Below are 18,918 nucleotides of genomic sequence, written 5' to 3'. Positions count from 1 at the left end.
AGCAGCTCCCCACAGCAGGTCGCACACGGAGGCGTCTAGAGTATCTTCAGAGGAGAGTCTGCAGCCTTTCTGGGCAGCCTGTTCCAGCACTGCACCGTTCTCACACTAAAAACATCCTTCCTTCCTGTGTTTGGACTCTGACAACTCCATATGGAACAGTAACATTGTGAATTTTTGTTGCAGAACTGTAACAGTCTTGTGAAGGCCCCAGAACAAGACCTGTACTGTAACACTTTTGTGAAGGGTGCTGAGCAACCCTATGCTGTGCGCAAGCGCAAGTCAGGAATTAGTGGTCTTGCTTAAGGTGATCTTAGGTCCCTCACACAACCACAACCCTCCATGACCACCATGTGAATGGTGAAGCACGGCTGGTGCAGCATACACGCAGAGCTTGATGCTGGACATCCTATGCCTGGCAACAACTCCTGGCTCAAGTAGAAGGGACCATCATACAGCATAAAAGGCATATGCTTTTGTCAGCCAGTGGCGCTTGCTCCTCTACATCCTCAGCCACCCCAGAAGCAGAAGGACAGACCCTCAGAATATAGAATCACAGAATTAAGGCCATATTGTACAACTCCCCTGCAATTAACAAGGACACCACAGCTAGACCAGGTTGCCCAGGGCCTTATCCAGCCTCACCTTGAAAGTCTCCAGGGATGGGGCATCAATCATATCCCTAGGCAACCTGTTCCATTGCCTCAATACCCTCACTGTAAAATATTTTTTCCTTATATCTAACCTAAATCTACCCTCTCTGAGCTTGAACATCATGAGATTCACAGCAGTGACTTACTTTTCTTTCCCTTTCTCTGTCTCCTTTTCCTCTCTTGCTCTCCCATCTTTTGATAAATAAAGGCACACTTCTGCTTGATTAACACCTTGACTATTTTCTGAGTCTTAATTCCGAGGGACTGAGATAGATACAACAAACTGCAAGCCATTTCGGCTTGCAACACATGGAACTTCCCATGATCCAGTTGGTGTCCACTGCCCCTTTTTCTTTCACTGGCCTCATCCACTTGACTTTTGCCCATTAGATATTCATTAGCATTGATAAGATCTCCTCTCAGTCTCCTCCAGGCTGAACAGCCCCAGGTCTCTCAGCCTTTCCTTGTCCAAAAGATGCTCCAGGCCCTCATCATCTCTATGACCTTGCACTGGACTCTCTCTAGGAGATTCCTGTTTTTTTTTTTAACCAGGGATCCCAGAACTGGACACAGTACTCCAAATGTGACCTCACCAGGCAGTTAGAGGGGGAGAATCACCTCCCTCAACCTCTTGACCACAACAGTTGATGTGCACTAATGATGCACTGTGTTAGTCTCACGCAGTTCACTGTAAAGCGACAGGGTTTTCCTTTCACTCTGTGAAAGAGAAGAAAGAGTAAGGTGGTCACACTGGGAACTGTATGAGTTTGACTTTCAGAGATGTAATGGCTGCAAAGAGAGCTGGTTGCTGTGTTACAACGCTGCAGTAATCCCCCAACGCAGCCAGACCTAACAAAATGCACAATTAATCAAATTCTGCTCTTTTATTTGCCTATACATTTGTGATGTTTCTTGGTCATAGTAGCTGTATCTGGTGCGGGAGTGCAGAGCAATGGAACCAAAGGCTGTTTCTGGAACCTTCCTGATGCTTCTGAGTGTAGCCACTGGCACTTGCACTGTAGCTTCACAGCCATTTTACTCTGATAGGGGTGGGCACAGTTTTTGAAAGCTAGCAGTGTGAGTGTGCATATATTATTAGGGAATGGTGTTGCTTAAAACTGTCTTGCTGAAGGAAATCACTGTCAGTGTGGGAAGTGACAGCAACAAAGCCTATGGGAAAAAGTCACAAAATGTCTGGGGAGAATGGGAACTGCTCATTATAGTACCTGTGCCAAGGTAGTACAGCTTTAATCAATGTAGGACTAAAGCAGTGGCTGCCTGGAGCATTCTGGTACAATTTTTTTTGGCTAAACTTATGGTCTTTGAAGGTTTATCATGACCCTTTTAATGTTCAGCTTCTCCCTTGGAAACCCATCTGGAACCTCTATCATAAAAGAAAAAACAGGAAAATATTATCTTGGGAGCAGGGAAAATGTAAGGGTGAGACTTTATGTGTGTCATCCTAATGGCACTCCAAAAATGTGCACTGAAATTAATATTTCCTTTTTAGGAGCAGAACACATTGTGTATTTCCCCTCCTCCCCTTCCCATGTCATCAATGCTGCTGTAAAACGATCTGGCTATCTTAGAGAACAAGGGGTTATTTATGGGAATGGTTTTATGGTTTCTCCTTTCAGATGCACTCTGAGTGGTTTAAAACACACTTGAGAGAACTCTTTATAATCTTGTGACTTGGCATGGGAAGTCTATGCTGGTAGTCCACTAATATTGTAAAAGCAAGTGGTGTTTTTTCCTCTTAATATATGTAATTTAAAATAGTTTCAAGAATGCTTTCTGTTTATTCATGTAATTTGAGCAGTTTGAGGTTTTGAGTAGTGCTTTACGTTTTAAGACAAACCTTTATGCCTAATAATATATAAGCTGCATTTTCTATACGTTTATTATATTAGTAAGTATAGTGTAACTGTGCTTACATAGGAACTGACAAGTGTAGGAACTGAAAAGTGGACATCTGGAAAGACAGGAGCAAAGGAAAAAAATCCAGCAGCTGAAGCTGAAGGTAGGTGTGTAACCAGGCCAAGAACTGTGAGGTTAATAGGGAATATAGCAGCAAAGAGGAATAACGTGCTCAGAAATTCAGTATAAGAGCAGAAGCTGGGTGGGAGGAGAACAGATTTGTTTTATTAAGTTAGTATAATCAAGAGAAAAATAGAAAATGCCTTCCCACAAGGCAGGTTTTCTTTTCTCGGGTGGTGGCAGTTTGCTCACTTTGTGTATCTTATATATATATATGTAAAAGGTGCTAAATTTGAAATCAGATAGTTATATTTGAGTAGCTGTATTTTCATACAGGCTGCTGGATACTGAGGCAAAGTCTAAGGCTTAAAACTAATGCAAAATCTTGGTGCAAGTCCACGTCCACACAAAGCTTAGGGCATGGCTTATAAAGGAGAGTAGTTACATGTAGACAGACTGTTGCTTTTGAGCCTGGAACTAAAAGAAACCAATCAGGCAAACAAAAATAAACAAATATCAGCACCACAGCCATTTCCTTTTTACAGGTTTCTAACAAGAGTAGGCAGAAGTGTAAATTTGCACGTATTCATGTTTTGCAACTAAAAATGCTATGAAATAATAGGTAACTTGATACTTACTTTCACTTGTATTTATAGTTTCAGAAAGCAACGTAATCCCAGTTTTGTTATATGAATATGTTTAAGTGGATGCTTTGTAGTTTTGCAAATCTGGGGCCCAGTGGTGCTACATGTATAAAAACCTGATTGAGAAATCACCTCTACAACCTCCATCCACCTTTTAATTTATTTGTAGCACACTGTGTAAGGTCTCTGATATTAATCTTAAAATGAAGCTCAGAGGCAGAACAGTGGGGATGAAAGAAAACATTCTCTGCAGATTTTCTCAGCTAAAAGCGCAGGGACCAAACTAACCTTGACTAGTTTTGGTAGGCTAGGTATGTTGCACAGTCAGGCTCTCATTAAATAGGATTTTTTGTTCTAGATTTCCAAAAAAAGTTTAAATAAGTATTTTCAAATCCACAAGCGATTGAGGGTTTGTGGACAAGTAATAAGTTTATTAGGTAAGCTGTGGAATCATGTATTGGCTAGCACGTTGCCTTGGCCATGTTAAGGGTCTTCACACTGCTGTGCTCAGGCGTAAGCTCAGTGGAAAAACCTACATTAACAGAAAGGCAGTCTTAATCACATGAGTTTTGCTATTGTTCTTTATTACATTTCTTCTTCCCTAGGGCAAAGATTCATTTTCCACCATTAGAAAGTACTCAGTTTTTCTGCTAATCTGCTTGATGTAAGTTTCAAGGAACTCTCTTGATTTTTTGCATATTACCATATACTTAAACTATGATAAAGAGAATTTGGTGGAGACACCAGTAATGTCGTAATGTCCCTCAGTGTCTCATCGTTTCAGCTCAGTGAAACATCGCTGGCTGTACCAATAGTGCTGATGTGTAAGAAAATGAGAGCTTCTAAAGTGTCAGTTGTTTTTTGTAGACCATACACCTCTGTCTGATGTTATCTAAGGCAGGGTTAGAATTGCTGATGCACAGCTCTGTGTGAGAATGTGAAAAGAAAATGAGTACACTACCCAGAAGTAACAACGATGCAGTCTCCTCAATTCTGTGGTTCCCTTACAAAAAAGAAAGTGTTGGGCCTGATCTTGAAATCATTTTGTGTTTTCTGAAATCCTTCAGATTTCATTCTCTCTTGACCCCAGAGGAATTGCTAGCATGAGCTAAGGCTGACTTCTTGGCAGCTGAGAAACAGGAACAAGGGAGCAATAAAATGGAAGCATTCATTTAACTCTCCACATGCTCTAACCTCCTGCTAGGATGTAGCTCCACTGTATGACCAAGCAGTGTCCCAAAGCTGCTGGTAAAGAATGGGATTTTGATCATAAAATTCCTGTTTGCAAAAGCTGAATGTGTATGTTCTTAATTAGCATATTGTTTAATTCCTTCCCGTTCTTCCTTATTGACCAACTCCCTTATGGGATAGCTTGAGGCAGACACAACTGCAGTAATTGCCTCATGCAGACATTCTGCTACAGAGGGTCTTCAGTCAGGATTCGTGCTGAGATAAATTGACAGAAATCCAGAGTGAGTCCAATGAATATAATTTAATTATTGAGAATAGCAGCTGTACATGATGCATACAAAACACTGATTTCTGCCAGCCTACCTTTGTTCCAGGGATGCTGAGGACTAATGGAAGAGGAAGCATTTCTCCTGCTTCTGGGGGACTTTCCAGACTTGCTTTAGATGGCTGGTTGACCTTCTGTTGAGTTACCTCTGGAACAAAAGACTGAATGTATATTACATGGAAAATAATTTAGTATGGAAATTAGAGTTTTCTTCTAGCAAATAATTCAAAGAAGCTTTAGTTTACCGAAGTTAAATAATTCCTAGCTGATATGGAAAGAACTGAAGACTTTTGTTTACTGTGAGTGATGCTTACACAGGGAGATGTTAATGCTACTTTCTACTTTTGCAGATTCACCATTTGAAATTGTTGCTGAGTCATCAGCTTATGAGCTGAATAGATTGCAGCAAAATCAATGCAGATTTCAGAAGCAGTTTCTGAGTGCTGCTGGTCTCTGGGTGCTGCTGACTTCTTAGAATTATTTATTAGCTTACTGGGTGATGTGATCAAATGAGCACACTGCACAGTGGGGTGCATATGTGATTTAGATAAAGTGATTAGCTGACAGAGGGCGGGTTCACAGCTGAAGAAAGTAATTTTAGTTACCAGACTCAGATGTTTTGGAAAGAAGTACCTTTTCCCCAGAAGGAAGGTACGCCTTTTATATCACTCCTCAATGACTAAAACACCCCCAACCTTTTATACCTAACACATTGGACGTGACAAGTTGTGGCAAGTTGCAATGTCTTACTTAAAAATTAACATCTGCCAAATGCCTCTTTATGTTTTGTTTTAAATACAACTTGGGTTTTTCTTCTGCAGGAGCCACCAGGGTGATGATATAGGGTGTCCTGGCTTGTGTGGTTAACAGATTCCTTTAGGGATTTCATCAGTCTCAGCTGCAGATTTCAGTACTGGTGAACCTTTATTCCATCTGGGAAGTAGACTCAGTCACTGCTGTACATTTTCTGCAAAACTCTTTCCGCTGCAAAGTCTATGATTTGACATTTAAAAACAAAATAAATACTGAAAACGGTGTGCATAACTTTGTGAATGCAGAGGGCTTGGACAGCCTGGCAGTGCACACCTTGTCCACAGGAAGCAGAGGGGTCTGCCTTGAGGGCAGCCAGACACCACATATTATCCATTCCCTACTCAGCAGCAGAGCTTGGACACAAAGGTATCCTGGGGCTAACCCTCTGGTATGGAACCAGTGGCTGAGCTTGTTGAGCCCTGTCTCAGCACTGATGAAGTACTGGAGATTGGATGCTCTCATACTCAGTGGCTTGCCCAACTCCTGCCCAAAGTTAGCATTACAGATAAGAGAGAGTTTTGGGTTAGAGTTAGGGTTTGGCTAGGAATTATGGCTATATTATTAGAGAGTATCAGGATTATGTTTTGGGTTAGGGTTAAGGCTAGTCAGTGTCCAGGGTTAGGGCTATTAGTTTTAGGGTTAGGGTTTAGTGTTAGAATTAAAGTGAGTGGTTATATTTAGAGTTAGGATTAGAGTTATGTGTTTATGTTAGGGATATGTTTAAGGTTAGGTGTTATGGCTGGAGGTTAGTGTTACGACTGACCTCGCTAGTGCCAGGTTTTGGGGATAGGAGTTCTGGTTCTAGCTAGCATTAGGATTTAGAGTTAGTGAATAGCATTAGGGCTATGTTTAGTGTTAGGATTAGGGTCTGGTTTAGGGTTAATGTTAGAGATCTTCCGCCCCAACCCACTGAGTTTAAATGAACAATTCTCTTGGCTTATTGCATTCTTCTTCCTGCCTTTCTTGTTTTAGAAGCTTTCCATTCTGTACTCTTAAGCTTTGAACTTCAGTAGTAAAAGATCATAAAATTGATATGGTGCTATTTCAACAGTAGGCGGCAGTGGGTAGCAAACCTGAGGCTGTTGCATTGATGTTGCTGTGTTGATTTGTGACAAACTTTCTCACGTGACTGCTTTAGAAACAGTCTAAGAACCAGGATCACAGCCTTTTTGATGAAGAATGAAAGGGGTTCTTGCAATAGTGACCATCACTACCGCTGTTATCTGTAGTATCTTTCTGCTTTTGCAATTTTCTGCAGTTTAGATCAAGTAGATCTCTCTTGCAGGGAGAGAAGAAGAATTACTCTGGTACATTTTTGTCTTTTTTTTTTCCCCTCCTTCCCTCAGATGCTTTTCAAGCAGTGCCATGAATATCAACTTCAGCTGGCCCCTTGCTGTGACTGTTTTTCAGGCACTGCATATGGTCTTGGTCCCCCACAGTCTCTCAGGAAGCAGAGGAGGTGCAGGGCTTCAGCTGTTGGTGCTGTTGGCTCCCACTCCTGTGATCTCATCTTTTTTGTGATAGCTCTGCATGCAAAGGAGCAGGAACCATTGCCTCTGCCAGTTCCTATGTGGGTTACGTTGTTATCACCAACTGTTGGCACCCTGGAGACTGAACCTGAGAGCAGAAACGCTTACGCTTCTTCTCATTGGGGGGAACCCAGTTAAAGCTCTTTTAACGAACCCTGTTCATTGTAATAACACTCTCCTATGATTAATAAACTGTCGTGGGAAATTCCTGCCATCATGGGGAGGTAAGAAATGGTGCTAAGGGTTGCACAGGTGCAGGCAGTGATGGCCCTGCTTTACACACAGAACAGGTGGAGGGAGGCTGCTCCAAACCTGCTGCCAGCTGGCATGGGAAACACAGAGCCTGGCACTGACATGGGGAAAATGCAGGCACCCCCTGAAGCTTCATTTCCTTAGCAGGGATGGGGTGGCAGCTTTGTGTGGGAAATGGAACGACGAGAAGCTGTGCCTGTAGAGACTTCTGCAGATTGACCTGCAAGGAGCATGTGCTAGCAAAATGTCATTACTGCACATATCAGAAAGCTGTTCTCTACTCGATCTTTCTCTAACCATTTCTGTATTTCTTTTATAAGCTCATAAATGGTTTGTACCCGTCAGTATTTGGGAGATGCATTAGAAGATCTCAGTCCTTATTTTATCCTGAATCAGTTGGACGCTCCAAAAAACTCAGCAAGGATCTGCAGAAGGCCCTTGCTGATGTACTTACAGCTGTGGGCACCAGAACCCTGACACGTGGCCAACATGGTAGTCTTTATTTTGATTTTGCAGACCAGAGGTGGTAGCCTCAAGTAATGCCAGAGGAGCTGCAGATTGGATACTGGGAAACATCTCTTCTCAGAGAGGTGATACAGTGACACAGGTTGCCTGGGGAGGTGGTAGAATCACTGTACCTGGATGGGTTCAAGAAATGCGGATGGGGATGTGGCACTGAGGGATGTGGTCAGTGGGCATGGTGAGGACGGGTTGATGGTTGGATGTGACGATCTTAGTGGTCTTTTCCAACTTTAATGATTCTGTGACTCAGGTGCTCGGGCATCCTTCACACAGCTGCACCCCCAGCCATGGGATGGTCACACATACACAGCTGGCTGCAGAACTCTCTCCCTTTACAGTTCTGTTGGGTTACTCCATTTCATCTTGCCTGGGCCAAGCCCATCGTGTGGCCGGAAGGTTTTGGGTTTGGGAAGTGAGAGCTGCTGCCGTATCTCCATCTCATTTCCGTACTGATGGGCGTGGTCATTAATACGTTATCAGCTCATAATGAACCTAAAGCTCCCTTACAGGGCACTCCGCCCTTCGTTAACACCACTGCATCATGCCTTTGGCCATGTTTGTACCAAACCCCTTTCCTCCTTAGGACGGAGGGGCCGTGCATCCTCGCCCCTGAAGTGGGACAAGAGCCCGAGGCACGCAGTGACTGCGGAGAGTACAGCGTGGGGCTGCGCGGGCCCCGCTGTGGGACTTGCAGCCGTGACGTCACCCGGGGCGGGGCTGTGACGTCACGGGAAGCAACGCGGGGTTTTCACCCGGCGCCCAATGCGCGTCGGGGCCGGTGATGTCATGCCGGCGGGCAGAGAAACGTGCCTTTTGTTTTGCTGGCAGCGGCAAAAGCGGCTTCGGGACCTCTTCCTAGCTTTTTAAAAATTCTTACTCTATTTTTTATTTCTTTTATTTCCCCCCTGCTGCCGTAGTACCACCCCCTACTCGATGATCTCACGAGAAAGTTACCTAGCTTTTCATCCGCGCCGCTGAAGTTTTATTTCACCCCTTCAGCAAAGAGGCGTTCGCCTGAATTAGCTCCGGGACTCCGTTCTCCCTTCGTCAGGGAGCCCCTAATCCCCTTCCATCCTGTTTAATCACAGGGAAGCTTTCCACACGAGCGGGAGAAGCAGATGAGGCCGCTCCCCCCGAGCCCCGTCACGCAGCCGGCGCAGCGCGCGCGACTGGACCCGGCACCGTCGAATCCCCGCACGCCGCTCCAGGCCCGCGGGAGCCGCGCCGGCCCCTCCCGGGGGTGGGGGGCGGGAGGAGGCGGGCGGGGCGGGGTGGCTCCTCCCCGCTGGCCCGGGGCCGCTTTCGGAGCGGAGTCGGCGGGAGAGCGGCGCCCGGCGGGGACAAAGCGGAGGAGGCCGGGCTGAGTCGGGTGCTTCCGCAACAGGTCCCGGCTCGGCGCTCTGCCGCTGCGGGCGGCGGGGCCGCCACCGACCGTCCCCATGCGGTTCGGCTCCAAGATGATGCCGGTGAGCGCCGGGGGCGGAAAGTTGGAGCGGGGCAGTGGGAGGGAGAGAAAATGGAGCCTCGGAGGGGGCGGGGGGCGAGGCTGCCTTCCCCTGCCCTCTCCTGGCCATGGGGCTGCGGGAGGGGGCTTCCACTTCCCCTTTCCTCTCTCTACTTTTTCTTTTCCTTTTTCTCTCTCTTTTTCTTCTTTTTTTTTTTTTTTTTTTTTCTTTCCCTCGCTCACTTCGGGCCCAACCCGTCAGACGGGCTCTCTGGAAGGCAGCCAGCGCCGGGGGCCATCGGGCCCCACACCGCCACCGAACGTCCCACGCCCCTCTGGGGCCGCCCTCTCTGCGCCCCGCTTTACGCGTCTTTATTTTTTCGACGATTTATGACCTTAAAGTTCTCTAAGTTGGCTCGAAACGCGCCGCGTGTGCACGGGGGGTGGTTTTGTTCTAAGCTGCGGGGTAAGATGGTGTCCGCGTCGTGCGCGGCTCCCGGGAGGGCCGGGCCCCTCCAGCTGCGGGCCGGGGGCTTCGCTTCTTCTCCCAGTGGGGAGTGGAGGGGGCCGCGTCCCGCCGGGGGCGCGAAGCGGGTCTTAAATGACGCCGCTTCTATCGGCTGAGGTTGGGCGAGAGCTCGGCTCGGCTACTTTGGCCGTCAGCACAAAAGGCGTGAGGGGGATGATGTGCAATACTTGGTTTTCTTTTTAAAAACCCAAACGTAAAAGGCAAGCGTAACAGTGTCTGTCTCTGAGTATGTGGTTTCAACAGCGGGGATGCCAAATGAAACCCTAATTCTCTGTTGTTTAGAGAGGCTGATGTGTGTATAGGGAACCTTAGCAAATTTAGTGCCCGCTTGTTCCTTGCTGAGGGAGTTTCCAAATGGTCTTCCTGCATACAGCTTGGCCCCCAGATGCTGTGGGCATGGGGAAGCCCTGAGGAGCACTGCTTTAGGCAAGGGAGAATGGCTTCGGGTTATGCTAGGGATGGTTCAGGTTGGATATTAGGAAAAATTTCTTCTCAGAAAGAGCCATGATGCAGTGGCACAGGCTGCTTAGGAGGGTGGTGGAATCGCCATCCCTGAAGATGATCAGGAACTGTAGAGGTGTGGCAATGAAGGATGTGGTTACTGGGCATGGTGGGGTTGGTGGTTGGCATGGTGATCTTAGTGGTCTTTTCCAACCATAATGATTCTATGATTCTTAAGGGTCATTTCTAGCTGAGCTCTGGGAGGCAGCAGGGAAGGAGCTGAGCTGGGTCTGAGACCCAAGATCTGTGCTGAAAGGGTGACGGTGTTGGGGCGTGCTGTGACTGCCTTGTTTTCTATCAGTATGAGGCTCTTCCCCTGCAATTAGGAGGAAGTAATGAGCAATAATTTAATCGCACCCAACCTTAGTGAGGGCTGGTTGACTTTATTGCTGTAACTAATGATGGAGGAATGGGCAACATACAAGCTTAACTACAGATGGAACAGCCAGCTTGTTGTGCAACTGTGGTATTGTCTGCATGTGAAGACTGAGAAACAAGTGGTAAATAGAGAGATCAATCCATTCCAGAACTGAGCCAATTAGCACCCTGGTGTTTGGGATCATTCAGTCTGGAGAAGAGGAGGCAGGGGAGACCTACTCTCTACAGCTGCCTGAAAGGAGGGAGTGTTGAGGTGGGGGTCTCCTGCTTCCAGGTGACAGCACTAGACTGAGAGGTAATGGCCTTAAATTGCACCAGAGGAAGTTCAGGTTGGATGTTAGGAGAAATCTCTTCTCAAAAGCGCAGTGAGGCAGTGGCACAGGCTGCCTGGGGAGGTGGTAAAGTCACTGTCTGTGGCGGTGTTCGAGAACCATGGAGATGAAGCATTGAGGGACATGGGTTAGTGGGGATGGGTCGATAGTTGGGCATGATAGTCTTAGTGGCCTTTTCCAATCTTAATGACTCTAGCAGATGTAGCAGTAAAATCTCCTGGAGATGCTGTTGCTGGTCTGTTCCATGTCACTGAGCTCAAACAGGAAGGAGCAGGAGCAGCCATGGGCCATGCAGGTGGCAGGAGCACTTTACCTGCTGGCTCAGGCTTTCCTCTGTTTTTATGACTGAACACGAATCTGTTTTTTGACTCATAAATAAGGGGGTGAATGCAGCCTTTTCACATCATGCTTCTTGCAAATAATGGAAGATCAGTGAGAACTGAATGTTGGTAAAAAGAACTAAAAATAAAAGATTACAAATATTGTTAGTTACCACCTTTAAAACAAAAACACAGACCCCTCAAACTGAGTTTTGAGGTAAGTCTTTAGGGACTTGTGGGGCTGGTGACCCCAAATAAGGAGCACAGGGATTGTGAGCCCAGCAGGAATTCACCTTTTGACTGGTTGCCACTGAAAAGCTTTGAAACTGCTGAAACAGCACAACAGCTCCTACTCTTTGGAGACTTCCCTGAAATTGGAGTGTTTTTGTGCTGGTAATAGCAGCTAGACGCTAAACTGCGCTCTAACCACATGTCAAGACAACGTGATTAGGAGTGTGCCTAAGAGTGTAATAGAAGGCAGCTTGTGTATAGCTATGCTGATGAAGGTAATAATAGGGTTAATGCTGATGAGCTGTGAGAAGTTCTCACCTTTCATCTGCCAGAGGCTTGTGGGAGTGTGACTGGTTCTGTTAAGCGGTGAACAGGAGCTGGAAACACCTTCAAAAATAGCCTATTTTTCTGCAGCATAATTGGTCTCTCTCCCTAATTTTACACTATTACCCTAAAGATGAGCATGCATTGAGAAGTAATTTGCGTCATTATACATACTGGATAATTTTTTTTTTCCAGGTAGTGGGAGGTAGCACAGATGGAGTTAACTTTTAGTGCCCAGTCAGGTTTTTAAGATTTCCCCCCCCTCTCCGGCAAAGATCTGGGTGAGGCTCCATTTTACGGTTTGTCTCACGTGCAGTGCTTATTGGGAGCCTCTTTGATATCAGGATGGATCAGTCAAACAGATACATTGTTAGGGAGAAACTGGGAAACCAGAGAGTGCTTACATTCCTACATTAGTTTTGCCATCCATCATTGCAAGTAAGGAAAATTTCTGGAACTGAAGTTTCCCAATAGCCATGTGTTATTTTCTGAGTAAGGTAATGGGTGCTGTGAGGTGTAATGGTGCTGTGGGGTCCGTAAGGGGGTCTGCAGTGCATTGCAGTAGTGCAGTGGGGGCCATGGGGAAATGGAGTTTGCAATGGAGGTTGTAATGGTGCAATGGATGCAGTGGGATTTACAGTAGTGCTTATGGGAGCTGTGGGAGTTGCACTGCTGTATATGGTGTGATGGATACAAAGGGGTTTGCAGTGGGGTCTGTGGGGTTGCAGTGGTGTGATTCGAGCTCTGTGGAGTTTGCAGTGGGGCAAAGCTTTGCAGAGCACTGGCAGTTTAATGGCTTGTTATGGTGGCAATAAGTGATCTGTGGCATCCCAGTGCCGTTCCTTGCAGCCTGTTAATTATTGAAGCTCTGATCAGGTTTATCACCCATATAGCACTGCTGTTCTTATCTGTCTGTATGGATTTAGTGCACAGACAGGACTTCAGACTGGGTGCTTCTGAGCATATGTCTTAAAGTATTTAGTAGTGGTTGTGTATTATTCTGAATGATTTCCTAGTTAATGTCAGGCATTTAGAAGTTTCAGCATTGAGATTGTATTTAAATATTTTAGAGTGGTATTCAAGTTCCAAGTGTCTGGAATGCTGAAAAAGGCTTAGGTGGCTGTTTGGGGGCAGCTTTCTGACCTCTGTGCTTCTTTCACTTTGCACTTCTCGTATGTGTTGTGACCTTCATCATTATTCCCTCTAGGAAAACATTACCTCAAGATCTCTGCAGTGCATTTTTTTTTCTTTCATGTTGTTACTATTCATGGAAAAAATCGTGCTGATTTTTTTTTTTGTATGAAAAAAGCTGTATGAAAAGCTGTTGTTTTCTGAGGTGGCTTCCCACCTGAAATGTGTGCCAAGTGGTGTTGGGTGCCTCCATTTCTTTGTGAGGTTTTTATCAGAAATGGGGGAAGGGCAGCATTATGAACTCTTACAGCAGTGGGACTGGGGGAGGTGGTTGATTATGCTGCTTCTGATCTGCGCAGCAGAGCAAAGTGTGAGTGCCTTGTGGGACTCCTGCATTTACTGCTTCAAGGACTAGCATTTGCTGCTATGGCTTGGGATGGGGGAAAACTCGCAGGATTTAGTGTTTTAAATTCTAGTGTCACCAGATCAGATTCCTGCTTTATTGACCATCAGATCTGCTTTATGAGGTTCATTTCCATGTGAGTCAGTTGGACTTTGAAACAGGCAGGTGTGAAGGTACCTTCTGAGGAACAAACTAGCAGAGCGGAAGTGGCAATGTGGCTCACATTCCTTTTGGTTATTGACCGAGAGCTGCCCTCCAAAGCCTGGTTGCTATCTGCTGCCCCTGCTAGCAGTGCCTGGGGCTTCTCCCTCTGCTCCCACCCAGCCGTGGGATGGTGGCGATCCTGCTGCCAGCCCCTCGGGGGGGCTGCTTTCTTCTTGAGTGCTCTGGGAAACCTCTCATTGCTCTCAGTTTTATTATCTCCAGGCCTGCTTTCTCCTGGCTTAGTCACTTCTGAGTCAGACAACTGTCTTTTTTGATCTCTGTTTCTTAAAGAGTCAGATGATACTGTGTATAAAGTTCACCAGAAATCCTGGATATCATGAGAAGTGTACCTAATTACCTTAGTCACCGTTGCTCAACTGTTTCAGAAGTTTCACATTCCACAGAAATGCCTGAGAGGCTGTTTAAAGCAGTGTTGGATAACTCTTTGCTGTAGTTTGGGGTATGGAGAGTGCACGTTAAGTGAATGGGGGAAAGAGAATAATCATAATCCCTTCACGATGCTGGACATGCATAAAGCAGTTTCCCACTTCCTTTTTTCTGTTTGCTTTTTGTTAATCATTAATGTTCTGGGTCTCACTTTGAGTGCTTAGAGTTGGTCACGCCTGCATTCTCACCGGTTTCACCACAGTCACAGCATTATGTGGATGTTTAACTCAATCTCGGTTATGTATAAATGATGAGTCCTTTGTGTTTCAGTGCTGCGGCATCCATGCCAAGAAATTTCAATAGTGAGATGGTAATGTTATTTCAGTAATAGTTTCTTCTTTACTGCAGCGATGCTTCCAGGTCTTTCCTCCTACTGAGCCTTTGCATGGCTGTGTGTGGCACTCTTGCTTGTGTGGGCTTCTGTTTAGAAGAAAAAGGGGGTTTAGGAGTCTTCTGGACTTGTTCACCTTTTTGTAAATCCTACTCTTAGATTCTTTTTTTTTTTTAAATAATCCTTTTGCAAAATAAAGCATATGAATGTTAGTATCAAGCATGCTGCAGTTATCCATATTTCTGTGTTCTCTGTTTATAGTTCCCAGACTACATTAAAAACATGGATGCTTTCATACTGCTCACCTAAAAGCTTCTGATATTGCTCTTTTCAGTTGTATAATATCAAAATCCAGTCTCTTAAAATACCGGATCATAGCTTTTACTGAAGGGAACTGGAACTGCACGGAGGTTAAGCAACCTGTTAAAGGTCACTCAGCAGATTCAGCTTGGGATTTGGGAGACAGGATTCCCCTAGAGTCAAACCCACTGGTATATTGTGGTGTGCTATTGTAGCTGCACTATAGCTCTGTCGTGTCCAGTCTAAGAGTTAAATGAGCTGGTGTATGGTAACTGTGTCTTCCCAGCACCTGCATGTCCTTGCATATGGTTCTGTAGGGTCAGATGGCCTGAGGGTGCTTCCTTGAGAACAGACCTTAAAAGAGAAGGTTGTTCGCACATCTTTTGCATGTGTGTGAAGTGAATATTCGCTGTTCACTGATTAAGGCATATCCTGGGTATAAGGAGGTTTACTTTTTTTTTTTCTCTTGGTGTTTTTCTTAAGCTAAGAGGTTACCCATGTCTTTTTATACTCTTATATTGTGAGGTTTAACTGCTTAAGGAGCAATTTAGATCTTGGCTTAGATTACCAGTTTCCCTCAATTGTAGTGAAGTGCTAAATCCCATTGTTTCTTAAAATTGAAAGCTAAGGCAGAGTCCCAGGAGTTGTATATTTTTCTTACCTTAAGTTTCTGTTTTTTGTTTTTTAAAAGAAGGAGATCATATTTTCTTAAATCTTCATCAGAGTTTTTTTTTCTTTTAATTTTGTTGTTGTTATGCCACTTGAGTCTTACACTGTACTGAGCTGCCTGTGTGCTGCAGTGTGAATCAGGAGCTGGGAGGCCACACACAGGTACTGATGGAGAGCATCCCTCTTGTGAAAGCTGAAGTTGAGCAAACTGAGCCAACAAACCATACAGAAACATCCAAAAAAGGATCCTAATAACTGTAGCTGAGGCTGTTCTTCAGCTGCTCCTGGCATATCTGTGTATAGCTATAAATCAGGGATAGTTTCCTTGCTGTTTCGAAGTGGTGACTTGGTCTGTATCCAAACCCCCCTCTCTCTCTGCTCTCATCCCACACGAGTGTACTCCCCCGAATGCAGAACCTTACCCAGACTGGTATCTGGGTCATGCAGTGCAGTGATCTGTAGCTCCTGCCCTGCCTTCTCTGGGGAAGTCAGAGACTTGGAGCACCCTGAGGCTGGGAAGATCCTCTCAGGGATGGGATTCCCACAGCTTGCCTCTCAACATAATTAAGTGTTACAGGAAAGCCTGTCTGGCTTAGGAGAGAATGTGGATGATTTCTGCCTGCAAAAGAAGGGCCAGGGCAGGGAAAGAGCAGGTTGTACAGGAGCCAGGTGAAACACTCCAGACCACTTGGAGAGTGCCATGAAGCTTTCTTCTGAGATACCAAAAATGGCAAAGCAGCACTGGCTCAGCTCCTGTGCTCTGGGCTGAGCAATCCCAGGGCTCTCAGCCACTCCTCACACTCCTTTCCTTACAGACCCTTCTCCATTTTCATAGTTCTCCTTTGGACTCTCTAGTTTTGCCTTTCTTATGAGTGCTACCTCCCTGGCCTGCCTTCCCTCCCCCCTCCCTTGTAAACCCACGATGCGTCTTGCAGCTTTCTGAGAACAGACCTTACTACATGTAAGGTTTGTGCAGGGAAGCTATGGAAACAGCGCTGCATACCTCCTGCCTCTGCAGCATTGTTCCTGTGCTATCATACATACGTCCTGCCCACGAGGCCTTTCTGCAGTGTGGTTTCCTAGCATTGCACAAAACTAGTATTACTTAGGGTGCTTCTCTTGAAAGCAGCCAATGTTGAGGTTGGGAAGAGAAAATGTATTCTGCCTTCAGGGAAGCTGAGTGACTGGCCAAATAGAAGTGGGCTGAGGGGAGTGTTTTCTGTAATTTTTGAGGCAAAAGAAACACGTTGAGGAATCGTGCCAAATACAAATGTTGATTTAATCAAACTTCTCTTTTCTCTGTTTATGTCAGTACCAGTAGCTGTGACATCACCTCGATGGCCACCATTTCACACACAGCCGTCTGTGGGGAGCTCTGTTGTCATTTTGGTTATGGCAGCATGCAGAGCCACTCAGCAGGCCAGCTGCTTTGCTCTGATGAACTGCTCTCCCTTCCTTGACTTCTCAGCTGTCTGTATAGAGCTTGGTACTGCCTAGAAAGTGCCCCTGGGAGCGTGTGGTACTCAAATAAAACCTGTCAGACAGTGATCAGCTGCACAGTCTGCCAGCCTTCTGCAGCTCCTGCTACAGGAGCTGAGTGTTGCTGATGAAAGGTAAAGCATGTCAAAGCTCTGTTACAGGAGTATGGGTTAGATCAAGCTGGCTGCTTGGTGGGACAACAGGTGAATTGGTAGGGCTGAGTTTCTCCTCCTGGTTCTACTGTAGTAGGAAAGTTGCACATATCCTCTTATAATGTGATTGACTAGACCAGTAGCCATTGTTTCCCATACTGGAATAGCCCCCATCATTCTCTTTTTGCTTGCAAAATAAAAGCAATCCATCTGTTGTGGTGCAAAAGCTCAATGTGTCTTCTGTGCCAGTTGAATGTATGCCACTGTAGTGCAATGTTATTTGGTATCTGTACAATTCCTAATGACTTCCTGTGCGTTTGCAGCCCAGAAGTGGTGGAACAAAAGTTCTCTTTGGCTTTGAACAATAACTTCAGTTGTTGTAAAACAGATACAATCACCAAGCATGGACACTTCCTTGTGGTTGTCTTTGACACTGCTGGTGGCAATGTTGTCAGCTTCCATTACCATGGGCAGATTGCTTTCAGTGTGCTGGCAATCATCTGACTTCAACAAGTGAACGTCATTCTTCAGAGTATACTTCCATCGTAGCAGAAATGCGTTCACACCCAAAAGTGGTGGTAAATTGAAAAGGGCTGCCCTACTGTAAGGATATGGTGTGATGTTACACCTAATTAATTTAATAGTAGGATGCTGCTCAAATGGATGCCTTTGTTCCTTTGATTCCCACCTCCTCCCAAGCCACGTGCCCTTGTAGCTTCCCAATGAATTTAGCAAGGAGTTGGATGATGGCTGATTGGAGGAATAACCACCTACGCTACAGGCAGGAAAGGAACAAGAAAGCTTGTGTGATGGAAGTGATTTGCCACGTGTGTACGTAATCTGACCTGGTGGGGAAGGGCATGACTGCTGTCTCTGGCGGTTCACCATTTAGGTGGGCTGAGCTGTAGCAGTCAGGTGAGGGGTCTGGAGTACAAATCTTATGAGGAGCAACTGAGGGAGCTGGGATTGTTTAGTCTGAAGAAGAGGAGTCTCAGGGGAGACCTCATTGCACTCTACAACTTCCTGAAGGGAGGTCGTGATGAGGAGGGGTTTGGCTTCTTTCCCCAGGCAACAAACAGGACCTGAGGAAATGGCTGCAAGTTATACCAGAGGAGGTTAGAGATAAGGAAAAACTTTTTGTCTCGGAGAGTGGTTAGATGCTGGAATGGCCTGTCCAGGGAGGTGGTGGAGTCACCATCCCTGGCAGTGTTCAAGAGTGGTCTGGATGAGGGGCTGCGAGATATGGTTTAGTAGGTTGTGGTAGCAATGGTGATGGGAGGGTGGTTGGACTAGTCCTTCCCAACCTTATGATTCTATGATGCTGCATGCTTTCCTTGAGTTCCACGTTGTCTTGGGAGGATTTCTCTACCATCTTCAGGTATCCTCATTATTTAAGTTGGAGTAACTTGGACTAACATGGATGTATTTTTTTCTGGTGAGAGTGAGCAATTCATACAGCAGGAAGCCTTTGCTTCCTGGAGGTATGTATGTAGGAAGCTAGAGCTCACTCTGAAAGCAGTAAAACATGCGGACCAATGTGCTGTGGGACCTGAAATTTCTTTATTTCCCTTTTTGTTTGCTGTGGAAGTGGATGGCTGGACAGCTTGTTCTGGAGTCCTAGCATAAAGGAGATGTTTCCCGTGTGCTTGAATATGCGTCATTGTTTCAGTTGCTACAAACTGTGTGGCTGCTGACCCACCTCTGTAGGTCATGAGCACTGGGTTTGTCAGAGATCTTTCATGGAGGGAGGACGCAGGTGTGGGCAGTTGTTTTCTTAGAGGAGTGATTAACGTGATGGAAGGAGTGGTATTTTCAGAAGTGTTTGGCACTCTTCTCTATG

At 45.8% G+C, this 18,918-nt stretch overlaps 1 protein-coding gene across 1 annotated transcript in view; it reads left to right on the top strand.

The window, feature by feature from the left end:
- The first annotated feature begins 9,187 nt into the window (after window positions 1-9,187).
- Window positions 9,188-18,918, top strand: part of TP53BP2 (tumor protein p53 binding protein 2) — a 41,737-nt gene continuing 32,006 nt past the window's right edge. The window contains exon 1 of the mRNA XM_048937905.1: window positions 9,188-9,369. Coding sequence (XP_048793862.1) covers window positions 9,343-9,369 — 27 coding nt within the window. The 5' untranslated portion in view covers window positions 9,188-9,342. The remainder of the gene's footprint in view (window positions 9,370-18,918) is intronic.

The sequence above is a fragment of the Lagopus muta genome, chromosome 2, assembly GCF_023343835.1.
Source record: "Lagopus muta isolate bLagMut1 chromosome 2, bLagMut1 primary, whole genome shotgun sequence".
In the NCBI taxonomy this organism is placed as follows: Eukaryota; Metazoa; Chordata; class Aves; order Galliformes; family Phasianidae; genus Lagopus; species Lagopus muta.
This window is presented reverse-complemented; position numbering and strand designations above follow the sequence as displayed.